A 19,527-nucleotide genomic window follows, 5' to 3' on the forward strand; every position below is an offset into this window, starting at 1 on the left:
TAGCAGCCAAGGATTTAGCTCAAGTAAACATTCTCATGAACAACGCTTCCTAAACAATCGATCCATTAGAGGCTCCTGTTGTTTTTGTTGCAAGCGGAGGCCTAGGTATTTTTGCAGGCCAAGGAGACGAACACAAGAAAGAGAAGTACTGAAAACCAACACAGCCAGAAAACACATGCCATACTAAAACAGCAAGGCTTGTCAGGGAGATGAAACAGCCCCAGCTTGCATTCATGTTCAGCCAGTTAGATAGCACAGTGAAGACCTCAAGGCAAATAGTTCCATTAAACATTAATTTGTGAAGTGCTTCAAAGTTAAGGCTGAGGCATGCTGCTCTGTAATACATAACATTATTCATCATCTGAAAAAGTTGTTTTGGATGCAATTAGAGAACAATCCTAAGGCTCTCCGCAAATTGATTCAACAGAATTCAGTGAGGCCTTGTACCATTTAATAGAAGAACATACAGCAGATGAAGTGCTTGCAAGTCTCTGTTTAAATTTGTCAGATCTGAGGGGAAAGTGCAGAAGTTTAAAGCGTGGCCTTTGATTTGTTCGGCTTAGCATTTCAAGCTTATCAAAGCAGCTTAGCTCCTAGAAAATAGCTAGAAGTTATGTAGTCATTCATGGTGTGGTGAAAATGGGACAAACTGTAACCTTCACAGCAGCACTCATTGGGAAGTTTTGCATAGCATGAGCTAAAACTTGGCTTTTTTGAATTTTCACCATACAGGGAACTCCTAAGTTACAATTCTGATAATGAATATCAACTACATTATGGATGGAGAGCCACTGGTGCTGTGCTGACTATTAAAAGCCAGCTGAGAGCCCTGACCTCCTGAAGCACACCAAGCACCAGACACAACTAAACTGACCTTCAACAAGCAGCTTAAGGCTGGCAATTTTGAATGAAGGGGGGGAAAAAAACCACCTGAAAAGCATGTTTAGAGGCAACAAAGGAAAACCTCTGTTGTGAAACAACTGAGTAAAGAAGCTAGTTCCCCTGTCAACAGCTGGGATTCTGAGACACAAGTGTTAACTGGTGGGCTTACTGAAAACTCGCCACTGCCAGGACCCAGCACACTCCTTCAGTTAGGTGGAGTGAGCCAAGCAGTCCCAGTTGTGTTTAATCATCTACTGCTTTCCTCAGAGTTAAAGTAGAAGCATTTAGAGTAACAGCTAAAGCATCATATACTGACCCCCTGCTATGTTAGATGTTTTGCTGTGCAGATCTTCTCTAACATAACTGTTCTCCACTTCATAATACAGCCCCTTGCTGGATTTGCACTGTCCCACCAGATGTCGGTGAAGGACCACCTCCCTTAACCTGCTGGTTAACACTCTCAGCGCAGCCCAGAAGATCACTGGACGTTGTAGCAGTGACCCACTGCTGGCTCATGGCCACCAAGACACCCAGTGCTTATTCAAGCCTTGCCTGAAGACACTTTCCAACACATCACTCAGACTGCACTTGCTTCTTCCACACCCTCAATCTGACCCTGATCCAAACCAGTGATGTCAGGAATCGCAGCACAGCCCACAGCTCAGGACTGACTCAGCAACAGGCAGAAGCAGCAAGCTCTTTAGCAGTCAGAAACAAGTTTAGCAGGTTCCAAGGGCTATCTAAGAGCTTTACGGTAAACATTTTCAACCGTAAAGCTTTCAAAAGAACTTCTTAGAAGTTAGGAGTGGTTAACAGGAAAAAAAGCCATCCATAGTTCTTACAATATAGCAAATAACCTAGGAATAATATTAAAAAAGGCATGAACTGTGAAGTTCCCCACTTTCTAAGCAGTGCAGCAATATGCTTAAGATTACACCATACAAGTATTCACGTATCACAAAAGGCTGTAGAAAGATTATAGTCTTTTATTGATTTCTTGTTTTACAGATTAATTTCCAATAATAAAATTCAATAAAATGATTCCCTTATCATAAAATTAGTTTTACACACTATGTACAAGTACCCAGAGACTACAGCCATACAGAACATCACAGCTATACCACAGATCTCACAGAGCAAGCTGGGGAGGTGCTAACTGCAGCAACATACATTCAGAGATCAAGTGGTGGATACACAGTGCGTTTGGCACAGCTCACTGAGGATCGCCCACACGGGGACAGTAAAAATAATCCCAACGTGGATTAGTTCAACTCCATTAATTCCAGGATGGACATTTACAATTAAAGTAGCCATCAGAAGAGATCTGATTAAGCTGAATCAAATGCAGCTGAACTAATAATTTTTAGTTTCATTAGACATCCCTCCATAGACAAGTTCTAGACTTTGAGATCAATCTACAATGAAAACCAAGTTTGTTAGTTGAGATGTGCAGGAACCAGAGGACCAACAGCAGCTCAGATAAAATAAGTATTCTTTGGCAGCTGAAGACAAACAAACAAGATTACTTTTGAGAACTTTTCTCATTTTCGTCTCTACTGTCAGCACCAGAACTGCTTTAGTGACACAGCAGCATGCATACATGGGGATTTATACACAACCTTTCATTTTGATAAAGTCAAATTCATAATGCAGTCAGCCTTCAATACTCATGATTCCCCTCCAACACGCTACCCATTCACCAGCCAAAAAGTCAAACCTAACTCTTGGTGAGAAGCCTCTCCTGTGGCAAAGGCAAAACCCAGGGAACACAGCATGACTGTTCATCTTCTGTGCAATATCATCACTGGCAAACATCAGAAATCAAACTGTAAAGGGTAGTCAACTCTATTCCAGCTCTCCAACTATACTCCAGGTCTAATGGGAAATAACTTTATGTTAAGAACATTAGCTGATTAAACTTATTTTTCTTTCATGAAGTAAAATAGACCACCGGCCCTCTCTTGTAACTGAAATCTAATCTTAGCATGGCAAACACAAACCAAAGCCTACAACTAAGAGTCTGCACAAGCTTACAATGTTATTATAATTAAAGTTCCCTTCTTTGTGAAACAGTGTATTTTAAAGTCTTGCAATCCTCCTAGGAAGTATTTCTTCCTGGTGACAGATCTAAACTGAAGAAAATAAATCCAGGCTCATTTCCAAAAAGGGGAGAGATAAAGGAAAAAAACTTCCAGTGCAAAGCACCTAGAGGTTCTGTAGCATGTTGGCCAGAACATTGAAATGTTTGTGTCCAAATAACACAACTGAGGATACTGCTTCATCCAAATGCTGCTACGACAACTTAACTTCCAAGAACTTCCAGTATGCACAGTACAACTAGAATAAGACATTCCACAATGAAGACTCCTTAGCTAGCGTTTCTAGCTATGTTCTCAGATTTGAGGTATTGTTTGTTGGTGCAGCTTCATTTGACCACGTTCCCATTTGTTGTGAAACACCATTGAAGCTTCTAATGCACAGCTGAAAATAAACCTAGTGGAAGGCTTAAGCACTCCTCTGTGTACACAGGTACACAAGAACATGAAAAAAGTAGCAGCAGCTGCAGCAGCTGACCTAGGTCATTTTCAGATTCTTCCCCCACAGGTGATGCCAGTGCCTTAACCAGCTTGTCACCTTAGGCTAGAATCCTATGTGGAATTATGCTTATAATTATTCCCCATAGAAAATGGGCCTGATGATAGAAATATCACTCAAGCTGAAGTAGTACTCTGCTTTTTCACTTTTATCTCTTTAAACAAACAAACAAAAAAGCCCAGTATGAGCATTAATAAACATACTGCCTAATCCACTTACCACAGAAGCTTCTGTTCTTCTTTAACAGAACCTTTTCACATTTCTAGAGCTACTGCTGACTTAGCCCTGACAACTAAGTAGCAGTGTATTAAGCTGTTAACAGAACCAATACAGACTTCTAAAATTCAAACATTACATAGTAAATACAGAATAATCCGGTGATGAGCTCTGAAATTCTGACCACAAAGAATTGAGAAGAAATAAACCTGAGGGACATGAACCTTCAAGGGGACAACATTCTTACCTACATTGTCCTGTGAACTTCACACAAATTCCTGCATGCTCTCATCAGGTCATCAGGACATAAAAGTGAGGGTAATTCAGGTTTGAAGAGCTTTGCTTGCAACAAACATCTTATGATAAAGCAAACATGCTGATTTCCCTTTTCCCACAGATTCTCACGCGTTCACACAGACTCTTTAGAAAGGTAAGACACTTTATTGAATTTGTTGATAAATTAAGAAAGGACTATGAACCAGACTTATGGGTCACAGGTGACTGTAAACAGACATCAATTCCTTTCTATGGAAAGCACAACTCAGTGTGCTCAGCCCAAAGTCACTTTCCCCAGCGTTGCTCACAGGCTGCATAGCGATGGAGGGCAGAGAAAAAGTCTTCATAGCTGATGTTCTGGTGGGAAGGCAAAGAACTGAGAAAGCAAGATAGAAAATATTAATAAGCATTATAAATATAAATATCACATGATTGATATGGCCAGCCAGTCTACTGAATACAAGTTATTGCCTTTGCAACATGGTAGTTTCTCAATACTCGTCGCCCTCATGCAACCACATAGTAATTAAGCTGCTGTCAGTATTCTGCCACCCTTTCAATTGAAACCTGCCCATTATATTACAAAGGCACCTTCATATTGTGCAAAAGTTGAGGAAAAACAGTTGTGTCCAGACATGTTTTCCAGTGCCCTTATAAATGCTCTTAGACTTAAGAAATACAGCAACCACAGTCAGTTTAGTTATTAAAGATAAATAGCAATCTAGAGGCATCATCTAGTTTCCCTGATAGGATAACGTAACAATATAAATGACACAGAAAGCTGAAAGGTACTAGAACCCATTTATGGAACACCAACTGAACTTGGATCAGACCACAGAGAATAGAAGGTAACAGAAGAAAAGTTTGCTGTTGCCTCACCACAACTGAAGCAGCAACAATGCAGGAAGTATCTGACAGGTTCTTATTTAGTAACTCTTAAACCCTGACATCAAGGTGTGGATATTTTTGTCTAAACATGTTTCCTCTTACAGCTGTTTCAGTTAGGTAGGTCACACAGGCTTATTCAGCTAAGATATTATTTCAATCTGTTTCCACAGGAATTATAGACAACTCACATGATCTCTGTTAGTCTGATGTGCCAGGGAAGGAACCCTAATGTGCTGTCCACAGGACCAAACTTCAAGACTAAATCAGGATCTGGAAATCCACTTGTACCTGTAAGAACAAATTAAGTTAGGTTTTGTCAAACTCCCCAGAAGATTTGTTTTTAAGTCTCAGGGCATCTGCTTTATAACTGAATGCTTTTAGTTTTCAAATACTCGGAAAGGCACTGACAGGAACAGTTAGATTGTTTTAAATAACAGCAAACCATAACAGTGCTGTTACAGCTGACTTGCTCTACCTTTGTGTTGGCAAACTTAATAGAGCAGAACATATTACATCTCAACACATACTTACTATAGTCTTAACTATGCAGATTTACTGTCAAGTGCAGTAAAAGAGCCACTAGCAAAAAACCTTAAGGACATTTCATTGAAAAAAAAGAACACTTGGTAACACTGATTGCCAAGAAAATATATTGTAAAAACGTACTGCCAGATTAATTGCCTGATTGCTCAGAATAGAGCTACACAGACACATAAAATTCTTACTGCAAAGTTGCAGACAAACTGTTACAGGTGGCATCTTCCTGGTTAGAATGAGCAAAAAAAAAAAAAATTGCCTTATTCCTCTTGTTAGTAAGCAGACAGGATCCACACATGACTATAAAACCCAGTTCATTAGGCACCCACACTCTTACTATCCATATTGAAAAACACCAGTCACTGTTGTTCAAGTAGTCCAATTTGTGCTCTGATGATTTCATTACCTATACCCAGCCTTTGGAACCGGGCATATAAACAGTTGTTCAAGGTAGTAAATCTCACTCCCCAAAAAGTAGAAGACCAAGTATTACAGTTATGTACTTGGAATTTTCCCCATGTTAAGAAAAACTAATTAAGTCTTCAGTAGCTTGCTGTCTTGTTCACCATGAGAGCTTCCTACTGACCTTCCAAGGAAGATGACAATTATTGGCCCCTTCCATACAATTTGTCACACCTGAGGTACTACAGTCTAGAACTGACATAGGCAACATGCTTAGAATGAACAGTCTTAGTCCAGCTTTCTCTGCTAAGTCCAAATTTATTAAGACAAGTGAAAAACAGTACTTTACCAAAAGGAGACCAAAAAAGTAAGCTGTTCTTCATGCACTTGTCCAGCTCTCCTCAAAAAGCATTCCAGCAGTCATAATCCTACATTGCTATAATACTGCTACAAGCAATGGTTACTCCACAGTATTTCCTGTTGTGCTTCCTACTATCCACTAATTCCACAACTTAACTGCAGGAGTGCTTGCACTGTGTAATTCTTACCTTTATCAAATGGCAAAATTCAGTGCTGCCTACTTGCTCCTAACTTCAGATTATTATTATTATTTTTAAACAAAACCCATGCTAGCCTAAACTTAGGAGAGGAACTTAACATCCGGAAGAACAAAAAACTAAGGTCCCGTATGACTTCTTCCTTCCACCCCCCTTTATAAATCTCAAGCTGAAGATTTAAAGAAAATTCATATCCTCCCTCCTCACTGAATAATCACAACAGTAAACTTTCCATCAGAGACAAATAAGCTGCTTTCCTCAAGCATTCCCTAAGCACTTCTACAAAAGCCAGTTTAGAGATTATCTCAAAGAGAACAGAGAAGTATAAAGCTGAAGCTGCTTATTTATTGGTAAGCTAGTATGTTAGTATGAAACAGCTTTGCAGGGAAGCAGCAAATACTTAGAAGTGGGGATTCTGGTGGAAGTGGACAGCTTTACTCATCAGCTGATTCAGAAGCTGAGTATTCCTCAGCTGGTCAGTTCAGCAGCAGGATCTTCCAACACTGCAATGACTTTTTCAAACAGGAAAAGACCTTCAGAGAGCCCAGTTAATTCTAACATTTCCTTCTGGCTCCTATCTGAAGAAGGAAAATGAACAGTATGTAGTATTACTGTCAGAACAGCCTATTTAAATACAGTGCTGTGCTTCCTACCCTGCATCCATTTCTCTATCTAAACACATCAACACTACAGATACTTTGCATGTGGAAACTCCCTCTGAACAGAAGGAGTGCACTCTAAAGTTCAGCACACGAAAGACAGAAGGACTTGGGAGCAGAATCCATGAGGAGGCAAGAAGGCTCAGACCCTCAAGAAAAAGAAATCTCACAATATCCCTTCTAAGCCAGGAGTTTGATGAGGGAAACATGAATGAATCTGTAGAACTGACATTACCACTGCACACAGATTAACTAGGCTAACTTGAACAGCATTATCATCATATTAATTATTGGAAAGGGAGACAAAGTAGAGGTATTTATAATGTAGCTGGCACCTACTTTTCTGAAAGAAAGTTGGCTGAGAACAAACCACAGTTACACTGAAGAAAACTTAAGCTGTAAGAATTTGAACAAGAATGAAGAATCTAAAAAGCCATGTAAGTTAGAACCCCCATCACTTCAGAACCAGACTTTAAGTAAGCACATTCTACATGAGGGAGCTATAAAAAACTATATTATCATGTACATAAATCAATATGTGGAAAAAAATCAGAGGCTTACAGAATGCTCCTGAATGAAAACCCTAGGATTATTGTTATTTAGATACCATTTTTCAAAATTCCCTCTGGATTTAGATCAGCAACTCAGGCATTTACATTCAATACCTTGCAACCGAAAATACACTGAAACTAAACATGACAATAAAACGAGCAGTTTCGTGAACTAAGACAGTCATGGAAGACTAATTCTGCCAACTGTCTTAGACATCAAAAACACACAGATTAATAAGCAGGACTCATTATTGATATTGTCTTTAGTTACAAGCCACACAATCTATTTTGAAAGTTTACAGTTTTGACAAACTAGAAATCTAGATTTCTTTTTCTGTGCTCAGCTATCATGCATTACTTGAACAATAGACACACATGCAAGGATAGAAGATCAGAAAAAAGTGTTTGATAAACTCTACTTCAGCATCAATGGTCAGAATACATATATGGGTATCACTGGCACCAGTTCTTCAAGATGAGTGCCTGTCCTACAGAAGCAATTATCCGCTTTCTTAAATTGCCTTAGGGCATAACAGGCTAGACATCTAAGTTACTTTCTCAGGGGTCACATTAAACACCCATTTAATAATTCCACTACTGTAAGAAGACTCCATATGCTTAAGAAAGGGAAAATTCAGTTGGGATTAAGACTAAACTTGCACTGATACAGAACCACTCTGCAATTCAGCTGATTACTTGTTTGGGGGATGAGGAAGGGAAGAGAGGAATCTCTCTAGGCTCCAATTAATGGAAGCCATGCTGTAACAATGTACCAGGCACGCAGCTTGCCTGCAGACATCCAAGTTGAACTACGCTACCTGAAACCTGACCCCAGCTGCACTTAACATGCACTGATATCTAGAGAAGTTGAATAAGTACTCCAGCTCCTTAGCACAATGCTGTTCCACCCTCACAGGCGATGGGGGCAGCCCTGCCCTTTTCACAACATTGCAAGTAGCCATGCAACCTCAGCACAGAGTCAGTAATCTGCATGAATTAGTAATGGAGATAACTGACATGGGTTACACAGCAGCAAAGGATCAGCAAGTACCCTGTTATTTGCATTCAACTCAGTGCCGATAGTTAGGTAGTTTTAATTCCTGTAACTAGATTTGTAAAGACCTCCCCACTCACACCTAGGCTTGCAGCATGCTAGCTTGCAAGAAGATAACCTTACTTGTAAGTCTAGCTTCAGCTTATCCCAGAAGTACTTTTTTTTTCCCAGAACATCCCATAAGGCTTGTAAATTCTGTGAAAATGAGACTCTTCAACTTAACTTAGGGTTTTCTTTGGAGTTTTTTCTTTAAACAGATCTAAGCAGCAAAACAGCAAGAGTTTTGAACATAAGTTTGATGGCACTCAGCATAACTTATTCTGATAAACTATATACAAAGATACATACATGTTATAAGCATATAAGAAATCAAATTAGTTATGAATTACATGTTTCCCTCCTCCTGAAGGAGGATATCATACTTACTACTTAACAAGTTGCCTAACACATTCACATCCAGGTCTGTATACGTTCTCTGCTGTTGTGCTACCAACTGACAAAAGTTCTGAGCAGCTTTTACTATGTCTGCTTTTCCATCTTCTGGAGACAGCACCTTCAATGTAGATTGGCAATTTAAAACTGAAAGTACAAAACACAGTTTAAAAGTAACAGAAATACAGTTTTAAATGTACTTTGCAGGGTATGACAAAGTAACTTAGTTTACTTCATATAACTAGTCTTAAGTATACATCACTCAGCTGTTAAAGAGGTTCATAAGAAACTTATGGATTGGCTATTGCTAAAAACCAAGCCTAAAGCAACTATTATGATGAGGCCTGTGAGAAATGGCTTAAAGTCAATCTTCAAATACAGTTTGTTCCAGAGAAATTTGTATAGGTTCTAACAGTCATGAAAAGCACTAAGAACAGGTACTGAATTACTGATCTGGGTTTGGCAAGCAATGTAAAAAGATCCAACTCTTACACTTTACGAGAAAGTGCTTCAACCACTTTGAATATTAATTTGACAACAGGATTAAGCTACAGCTCTCCCCAAATACAGGATTTCCACAGCACTCCAAAAGTGATCAACAAGTGATGCTGCAACACTGATCCTAAGATTACTTAATACAGAGAAGGTAGGAACTATGTAACACTATCAGAATTTATCCACTTTTTTTGTGTGTAAAATAGCCTCTTAAATCACAGGCATAATCTCATGAATGCCTATGCTATTGTGAGGCAGGATAAAAACCTAAGAGATAAACTTACCAAGGAAGCTAAAGACTACAAATAACTGCTGTATTAAGCCCAGCTTGAAGAAACTGGGTTAAACACAAAGCACGCTAACATTAAAATACACAAGTTATGCCAGTAAAGAATCTAACTGCTTACAATTGTATTTTGTGTTCATTTGAATACACATCAGAACACCTACAGTTTATCAAAGGCCACCACAATAAAAAAAAACCTTGAGAATATTTGATCAATTTGTCATACAGAGAAACAGTCTTTAAATGACATACCAGCATTGACAGATTAGTATTCTGTATGCCCTTTGTATTCCCTGTTACACATTAACACAATAACCAACAGTTCTGCTCTTCCACATCCTTGCAACTCTAAGGTAAAGCATAAGTTTGGAGAAAGAACTGTACTCGTTACTAACCTAATAATAATTCCCTTTTTCAAGTCTCTCCTCAAAACAATTAATTTCACTCAAGCAATAGAAAGCTGAGCTTCACTGATGCATTAAAGGGGTCACTGTTTTACTAGCAGGATCGGACTACCCACTAACAACGCCTAGGCATAGGGAAGAGCAAGACTTCACTATGAGTTACAAACGCAATTATATTGAAAGCTTAATACTAACCCCAGAATGGGGTATGTATTCTGATTATCAGTGGCTAATGAAGGAAAAGATCACGTATATGAATGCGTTTAAGTAAAAGCAGAATTATGATCCATTATGATCCATAACTAAAGTCATACTAGTTTCTGCCCACTCTCAATTCACCTTACCTTGATCAGCTTTATCTTGACTTGCAAATTCCACTGTGTATTTGGAGCAGTCTAATCCTAAGAGTTCTTGCTCCTGTTTTAAAATCTCATCCATCAGCCTTGAATTATTCCTCTTGAAAATACCTTAAAAAAAAAAAAAAAAGTTACATGTCAGCCACAAACTACAGAGTGCTATAAAAACAGATCTGACACTATGCTGGGGGAAGAAAAAGTAAATGGCCAGTACTGGTTTCAAACTGGAATGCACAAGTATGATAAGAATCAAAAGCAAATGCTACTTCACATGACTAACTCCAGTGACCTTGCAAGAGCATATAAAGGGAGACAACTCTGACGTGTTTCTATTCCTCTTGTACACAGCCTGGTTTAAGTAGCAGTTCACAATTGCATAAGAGATGCAATCACTTTAAGAATCACTTGGCTGTCTTTAGTATGCTGAGCAACAGTTTGAGACAGCAATATCCCAACAGCACAAGACCATCATGTCATCATGCAGCTTCCTTACTGCCCCACACTGCCGTATATTTGCTGCTGACATCTGCTTTCATTTACACACATACTAGTAAAATTATAATCTAAGAAAGCAATTCACCATAAACTGAGCAAGAAGACAACTAAATCAGTGCACCAGGTCACAGTAACTGTCTACTCATGCAATTACCAACGTCAAAAGTTTCCTAATAAGAGAATTTCACAAGCTCTATCATGTAATGAGCTGATGCAGTTTCCTCTTGCATGCTTATCATAGATGCAATTTGAGTTCAGGAGTCTACAAAAACTTGGTTAAGCAAACATGCTTGGGTTGCTATTCTGAAATTCTAGCTTTTAGTTACACTACTTCTAATTAAAAACTACAGTTAAATTAAGCATTAAAGCCTAAATATTTACTTTACAATGAAAGAGTACAGATATGCATATTTACATAAGAACTGATAAAGCCTTTATCACTTGGCATTCAGGGGTTGTTACCAAGAGCTTAAGTTTCATTCAGAGATCCTAAGGCAAGGACTCCTGCAGACCAGTCAAAAAACCATCCACACAATCAACCTACTACTCAAGAAACACTGAACTTGCATACAACTTTCCAGTCATGCTTCCACTTTACCACTTCAGCCTGATTCTACGTTTAGAAACTGCTATAAACAGTTTCCATGTCAGCAGTAGTCTGAGTCAGTATAGATGTATTAGGTTAGGATCATAATAAATTAGTGTTTTTTCTCCACCCCTACATGAAAACATGTAATGTATTTACTATAATAGTGAGCTGGTGTTTATATATATATAGACTTATTAGATGCCTTAACAGGTGATAAATTCAGCAGCTTTTCTTCTCATCCTGAATATCTCCTGCAAAAAATAACGTCATTATTTAACATTAACAATGCTTATAATTGATTTCACATTGACAGGTGAAGAAATATTTCATATTTGTATTCTACTTTTTGTTTCTGAAAGCAAGCTCGTAGAAATGTGTATATTCCATTTTCACAACACAAGCTACAAGTACACCACTGATCATTAGTTCCCACTCACACTATAGCTGAGGCAAACCAGAGCAGTCAGCTTTCTACATTAGTCCTCCATTACATAATTCTTTTCTATTTCACACCTTTTGCTTAGCTTTGGAATAGTTATAAGCCATGCCCATTTGTAGCCAAATGTAGTGTTGCAGCATTTAAAGGTTAGAGACTGACAATGCAGTGTGTAAGCAGAAGCCTGCAGGTGCACCAGAAACATGACAAATCAGTTTAGACAGGTCAAATCATAGAAACCACTGTCATACAGAACACCAGGTGGTGTCAGCCACTCATCTGTCAGGCCAGACTGCCAAAACCAACACTTGCCAATGGCTTGATAGCATCTCACTGTTAAACGTTCTCACTTGTCCTGCTATTTAAAGCAAGACAGAAGAAAGCAATCACAGGAGAAAAACCACCTCTTCCTTACAAGAGAAAACCCTACCAAACTAAGCCTATGAAAGAATACATTTCCATAGCATTCCAGTCTTTGCTTTCTCAACTCTTTCAATGCCAGTTTACTTAGGACAGGCTTACTGTGACTATCAGTTCAAACAATATATATACAAGAAACTGTTTTAACACATGAAAACCTGCATCCTTGTGTTGGATCATGTTGGCTGCAATTTAGAATCATAGAATCACAAGGTTGGAAAGGATGTACAAAATCATCTAGTCCAACCATCCTCCCATTACACTGTTACCACAAGCTACTAAACCATATCTTGTAGCTCCTCATCCAGATGCCTCTTGAATACTTCCAGGGACGGCAACCCCACCACCTCCCTGGGCGGCTATTCCACTGCCTGACCATTCCCTGAGAGAAAAAGCTTTTCCTTATGCCTAATCTAAACCTCCCCTTTTACAACTTGCATCTATTTCCTCAAGTCCTGTTCGTCCTCTTCTCCCAGGCAACAAACTCCTCCTCATCACAACCTTCCTTCAGGAAGTTGTAGAGTACAATTAGGTTTTTTTCTGAGCTTCTTCTCCAGACTAAACAATCCCAGCTCCCTCAGAGTCACCGAGTCTGGAAAAGACCTCCAAGCTCATCCCAGTCCTACTGTCTACTAATATTTCTCCACTAAATTGTTTCCTTCAGTACAACATCTAGATGTTTCTTGAACACCTTCAGGGCTGGTGACTCCACAGCCTCCCTAGGCAGCTTGTTTGAGCATCCAACCACTCTTCGAGAGAAGAGTTTTTTCATAATGTCTAACTTGAATCTCACTGGCACAGCATGAGTCTATTCTCTCTAGTCCTATCACTAGTTACACAGGAAAAGCAGCCAATTCCCACCTTGCCACACCACAACATCCTTTCAAGTAGTTGAGAGCAATAAGGTCATCACCCCTGAGCCTCACCTTCTCCAGAAGAAACAACCACAGTCCCCTCAGACACTCCTCAGACTTGTGCTCCAGACCCCTCACAGCTTCACTGTCCTTCTCTCAACATGCTCCAATGGCCTCCATGTCTGTCTTGTAGCAAGGGGCCCCAAAACGGACAGGTTAAAGTTGAAAGTAAGAAAGAAAGGTTTGTGTCACTACATTGCACGTTAGAAGACACCAAGCACAAGAAAATGTTATCTAATGAGTCCTGAAAAACATTAAAACCAAGTCTGAAAACAGCTGAAGTCACTTAAATTTCATTCTAGTTAGAGCCACTGAAGCTACAGCTAACAAAACAGGAAGAACTCAGAATCAGAATTCAGTGACCACCCCACAGTTCCTGTTCCAAGAACAGAATGTCCCTGCAAGAATTCACTGGTTAGCAAGAGAAAAAAAAAGCATTACTACTTCCATACTACCTATCCCTATAAGGCTATAGTGTACAGACTGGCCTTAAACCACATTAAATACATGGTCTCAAGACTCCACCTAATGAACACCAAAACAGTTGCTGAATGTCAAGTTTCATATCATTAGAAGACTCACAGCAGATGCAGTGTGACATAAACGCACTTCAGTGACACAAAGCTACAACATACTTAACTCTATCTTCCTGAAAATACATCAAACATTCAGTTTTGTAAACTGATCATATCAACTAAACTACCAAATAATCCAGAAGAGACTAAAGGCCTAGTCTGCAGCTCCTTAAATTATTTAATTATTACTTTATCTTATTATTTCAAAGAATTTCTTAAAGAAAACTTGGTCAGAAGTAAAACAGCTCGCCAGAATGCCAAATCCCAGATAAAGAAACTCAGGTCCAACACAGTAGTACTAGAGGCTTTTAACCACACTCCAACCAGAAGCATCTCTTCAGGAACCCAAAGCATTCAGATGCCAAGAGACTGCAAGCCTCCCAAAACTGCTCCATCCTTGTCCCACACTACAGGAAAGCTTCACTGATGAACAGAAGTAAATCTCGGTGTCCTACAACTAGCATGGTAACAAAAGGAGCTTAAAGCATCTAACAGTGGTGAAAGGCAGCTGAAGTCTTCAAGTGTGAGAAGGCCAAGTTACTTCTTCTGTGATAATATCTCAGAGGAATAATATCTCTTTGACAAAAGCTTGCTTGAGTAAAACCTATATTAAAATAAAGTTCAATTAATCTAAAATCGACAACTCAGGCACACAGTACTGTGAACCTCATAAGAGTTCTGCTGCATATTTGGAAAATATTTGATCCGTGGGAGAAAGAAAAAGGCCTCTAACCCATCAGACACCATGAGAATGGCGCTGTAGGCCCAGCTTAGGAAAAAACCACCTGAGTACTGCATGCCATATCACAACATATTTATTACAGCACAAGACAGTTCTTTATCCTGAAGTCCCCCTGTATTGTGCACTCTTACTTAAACCTTTTAGACTACTGGCCTTCAGATTCAGGGAAGACAGTCAAGTTCTATTAGGTTACACAATTATTGTTCAATGTATTTGTAACATACTGAGCTTTCTCGTAATTGCCCAAGAGAATATCTAACTCCAGCCAAGCTGCCTTTGGAGTTACTTATTTTGAAGAGCTAAGAATACAGAACTAATCTTTTCTTCGATTAGTTAATGAAAATCTGAGAATTTCACAATTATTTCTTATAATAAGAATTACCAGTGCTTATCTGGTAGTTCTTCTTCTTGGAAGAATGTCACACTTCTCCCTTTTTCCTGTAGGCAGTTCAATTAAGGTCACGTTTTAACATGAGCTTTCCACAGGAAACTGAAAGAATTTCCTTCCAGGAAGAGCATGGAAGAGCACTCCTGTAACAAAGCCTTCTGTTTTAATGAGCAGGATCTCACTGTTACACAAAAGTAGTGAAGGAAGAAGAACCCAAGCATACTCCACTACCTCTAATAAAGAAGCAGAGTATTCTCACCTTGTTTCCTTTTCCACCAGAGCCAGGAGCAGTAGTGACAACACATTTTTGCTAAGTCAATAGTAAGTAAACTGTATGAACATAGGACCTCGCTGAAGCAGATCAGCACACAAGAAGTAACCCTCAGCTAAGATAACAACAAGCAAAGCATAATTAAGGATCATCCTCTGCTACTGATAGCAGCCAGTTATACCTGTCTTTTTTTTACCTTCACACATTAATGCTACTGCTGAGGGTTTCAGACATCACCATAGTTCAGAACTGCATTTAAGAACAAGACTGCATGATATTACAGTGTCCTGTGTAGCTATAGGCCTATTTGGAATTACTCTACGCTCAATCCAGACACTGCAAGGAGCTCAGCACCAAGAGAAAGGCAGTGTATCTGCTACTACCAGAAATGTGCATACTCAAGCCATTTGAATGACTACTCACTCAGAACTCTCTGGCACCAATTTAAAAGGCTCTGTGCAGAAAGCAGACATGGCTGGTATCCCAGAAAACACACTGAATATCTGTAAAGAACATGGATATGTAACAGCAGGCTTGTCTCATAAGTATGAAGTCGGGCAATAGCTAATGATTTAGACCACTTAGTTGCTGTGGATTAAGGCTTGTCTTCATCAATTACATGTCCAATAAGTCAGAATACAAGCTGGTAATTAAACTGGTATATTCAGATATCTAAGGACTAATAAAATTAGCTATGGATAAAACAACTCTTCATCTCAATGTCATGATATTGTAGCTCTATTTTTCAAGCCTAAGGGTACTAACTTATTAGCACACAACTTCAACTGTTTCCTTTTATTAGTTACACTCCTGTTAATCACCACTCAGAACAGTTTTTCTGAACAGCTGACAACCATTCTACAGTGTTATTTCATCTGCACCACTTCTCAGAGGACAACCTCATCATTTCTGGTCATCACACACACAGCCTTGTACCAGTCAGTCCCAGGTCTGACCGGGTCTCAGCACGTGTTCTGGAGAAGCAGAAGTAACTGTGCTATTAGTGGAAACAAGCTGAATGCTGCTTTCACCCTTCCAGACAGGACCTCAGTAACAGTATCTGTGATTGCCTACCCTTCCTCAGGGTTGTTTACCCTGAAGCCATTCAAATATGAAAATCAAAGGCAACAAGAAATATAGCCCTCAGATAGATCTGGTCCTCAATTCAGTTCAGGTAAATTTGTGCAGCACAACACATGGATCTAAAAAGAAATTAAACATACATACATAGAATTAGGCAACATAGCAGATAATTTACTTGAGGTTTGACAGAAAATACAAGGGTTATAGAATCAAGTTCTTCTGTTTAGGTCACAAGGGAAACTTTTGTGTAGTCCCAATACTTGCTCTGTAGCACTTCACCTGGCTTCATGCTTTTGAAGCTGAAAGCAAAAACCATCAACACACTAATGGCTTTTCAGAAGGCACCGTATCCTCAAAGTGTCGTGCAAATATTTAGGAGACTCTTTGACTTTGAAAGGAGGAAGTGTCCTCCCACTGAAACACAGCGTAACAAAGTTCCGCAACAGCTGTACACAGGTCAATTTAAACTGATAAGGGATTGGTGTTAAGTCCAGTTTCTTAGAAAGACCTTATAAGACTCAGCAAAAGTCAGGCCACTTGAGTCTTGCATTACGTATGAAGGACCAGAGATGCAACAACAACAAGGCAGTAGTTTTAAAAACCACACATACCTATGATAAAGATAAGGCCACCACAGCTCTAAGTTTTATATCCTTAACCACATCAGGTGCCACCTACTTTGGTAAAGGCACTGCTGAGCATTTCCTGAAAGACCACTGCAAGACACACAGTGCAGACAGCACCCCTAATCACTCATAGATCTACAGAGCAAACCTAGTCTGCACAACATCATTTGACAGCCACCAGAAGAGGCTCAAAACAGCAGGTGAGCCTCTTCTCTCGTGTAATCAGTGATAGAACCAGAGGGAATGGTTTTAAGCTGTGCCAGGGGAGATTCAGGCTGGACATTAGGAAGTATTACTTCTCGGAAAGGGTAGTCAGGCATTAGAATGCACTGCCCAGGGAGGTGGTGGAGTCACCAACCATGGGAGTGTTCAAGAAACGTTTGGATGTTGTGTTGATGAATATGATTTAGCTGGGAAGTATTGGTAATGGTTGGACTAGATGATCTTCTAGGTCTTTTCCAGCCTTGATAACTCTGTGATTCTGTGGTCTCTCTGAGAGGCACTACAAGCACTGCCAGATCTGCAGCAGGAAGCTTTGTCCTCAGAAAGGACAGGAGCACAGCACACCTTGGATGCGATTAGCCCTCCTGAGCTGCTGGCTTCCAGTCTCAGAGATTATCCGTCAGCTGAGATTACCACACAGTTGGTTTCACATCCTCAGCAGGAAAGCACTGCATAATACAGAATGGCTTGTAGGGGAAGGGACCACCTCAAAGCCCACCCGGCCCCAACTCCCTGCAGTGGGCAGGGCTGCCCCCCCCCCAGCTCAGGCTGCCCATGGCCCCTTTCAACCTGGCTTTGAGAGCCTCCAGGGGTGGGGGCTCTCCGGACAGCTCACCGTTGTGGTCGTAGACGCTGACGTAGGAGATGCCCACCGCCATGCACCACACCACCAGGCTGGCCATGTCCGCGTAGCTCGGCTCCTCCTCGGTCACCACCAGACCCACGTGCAGCGGCAGCTTCTGCAGGGCTCTCCCGTCCGCGCGGCCCCTCGCTCGTATCCCGATCCTCCTCCTGCCGGGCCGCCGCCCCCCTCGGGCCGCGCCGGGGAAGGCGAGAGCGCGGGCGGCGGGGCCCAGCAAGGCGCAGGAGGCGGCGGCGCGGCGCCGGAGCCAGGCGCGGGGAGCGGCCAGCAGCGCTCGCTGCAGGCACAGCAATGCGCGCAGCAGGGCGTGCAGGGCGCGCCACGCCAGTCCCCCCACCGCGCTCATGGGGAGCGCTCCGCGCACGGCCCGCGATGGCCGCCTTCAGCCGCAGCGCGCCGCACGCCGCGACATCGCTTCGTGCGCCTCACACAGTCCGCGTCTCTCGCCCGGCGCCCGCAGCACGCACCGCCATGTTCCTGCCGCCCCGCCTGATCTTTCACCTCTCACCCCGCCACATGCGCGGAGCCCGTTGGCCGCACGGAGAGCTGCCGTCACTTCCGCACACGGCGAGAGAATGACGTGGCTGTAAGGGAAGAGGAGGGCTGGGACGTGCAGGGAGTTTCATGGGGCGTGGCGAGGCCGGGGCGGTGCTGCTCTGCACTGCATCACCCTTATGGGACGTGCGGGGCGTCTCGTTCTGCGCCTCTGCCCATCTCGTGTGAGCAGTGGCAGCTTAGGCTGTCCTGAGTAGGAGGAGGGCTGTGTTCGGACATTAGGAAGTATTACTTCTCGGAAACGGTAGTCAGGCATTAGAATGCACTGCCCAGGGAGGTGGTGGAGTCACCGACCATGGGAGTGTTCAAGAAACGTTTGGATGTTGTGTTGAGGAATATGATTTAGCCGGGAAGTATTGGTAATGGTTGGACTAGATGCTCTTCTAGGTCTTTAACAACATTGATAGTTCTGTGATTCGGGCCTAGAGGGGCAGCATCGTTCTAGTGTAGCATGGGGCCTCTATCTAGGTGAGGTACAAGAGAGGTTTTCTGGCTCGGCTTGTAGCTGTGCATAGGCATAAGGACCTATAGGTGCAAATTCCCATTCTTCACAGGCCCGTAGGTTGTGCAAGAGCTTTGCCCAGTGCAAATGATTTAGCCAGGAAGTATTGGTAATGGTTGGACTAGATGATCTTCTAGGTCTTTTCCAACCTTGATAATTCTGTGATTCTGTAATGGGCTGAAGTGACAAAACAAGAGTGTACCATCAGTACAGAACTGAATGAAAAGTACTGTAGCGTGAAAATAGCTTTTCTTGTTGGCAATGCCCTTCGCAGACCATTATTAGCCAACAAAAACAACACTCAAACTACTAGGAAGCTTGTGCTGTTCCGTAAACATCAAAATCTTTATCTACCAATGACTGCTGATGATGACATGTTCAAAAGTCAAAATGCGAAGAAAAAACTAATGTGAGCCTCTTTAACTTACTTGGCTTAATGTGTTAAGAAGCTCAAGTGTCAGTAGATTCTGCAGAGG

The 19,527-nt window shown here is 41.2% G+C and overlaps 1 protein-coding gene across 2 annotated transcripts; it reads right to left on the minus strand.

The window, feature by feature from the left end:
- Nucleotides 1-4,112: 4,112 nt before the first annotated feature.
- Nucleotides 4,113-18,500, minus strand: NUS1 (NUS1 dehydrodolichyl diphosphate synthase subunit). 2 transcript variants are annotated; one of them, XR_014944109.1, is made up of 6 exons: nt 17,968-18,500; nt 10,579-10,701; nt 9,044-9,196; nt 6,754-6,931; nt 5,046-5,145; nt 4,113-4,345 (listed from the first exon to the last, which is right to left on the minus strand). XR_014944109.1 is itself a non-coding variant. In XM_015858739.3 (5 exons), the coding sequence occupies exons 1-5, from the start codon at nt 18,338-18,340 to the stop codon at nt 4,255-4,257; spliced, it is 840 nt and encodes a 279-aa protein (XP_015714225.2). In that variant the 5' UTR covers nt 18,341-18,500; the 3' UTR covers nt 4,113-4,254. The 2 variants fall into 2 exon arrangements, 1 of the variants encoding a protein (XP_015714225.2); XM_015858739.3 differs by lacking the exon at nt 6,754-6,931.
- Between the last annotated feature and the right edge of the window lie 1,027 nt (nt 18,501-19,527).

Source organism: Coturnix japonica, chromosome 3 (assembly GCF_054131305.1).
Source record: "Coturnix japonica strain WE chromosome 3, WE-NBRP24, whole genome shotgun sequence".
NCBI classification, from domain to species: Eukaryota; Metazoa; Chordata; class Aves; order Galliformes; family Phasianidae; genus Coturnix; species Coturnix japonica.

Bases quoted from the DNA above. Each gene is read 5' to 3' on its own strand.
- NUS1 (XM_015858739.3), bottom strand. From the start codon at position 18,340: ATGAGCGCGGTGGGGGGACTGGCGTGGCGCGCCCTGCACGCCCTGCTG. The intron at 10,702-17,967 runs GTGAGCTGTCCG...TTTTTTTTTAAG, and splicing joins CAGCGTCTACGACCACAACG to GTATTTTCAAGAGGAATAAT. The intron at 5,146-9,043 runs GTAAGTATGATA...TTGTTCTTACAG, and splicing joins GTTAGGCAACTTGTTAAGTA to GTACAAGTGGATTTCCAGAT.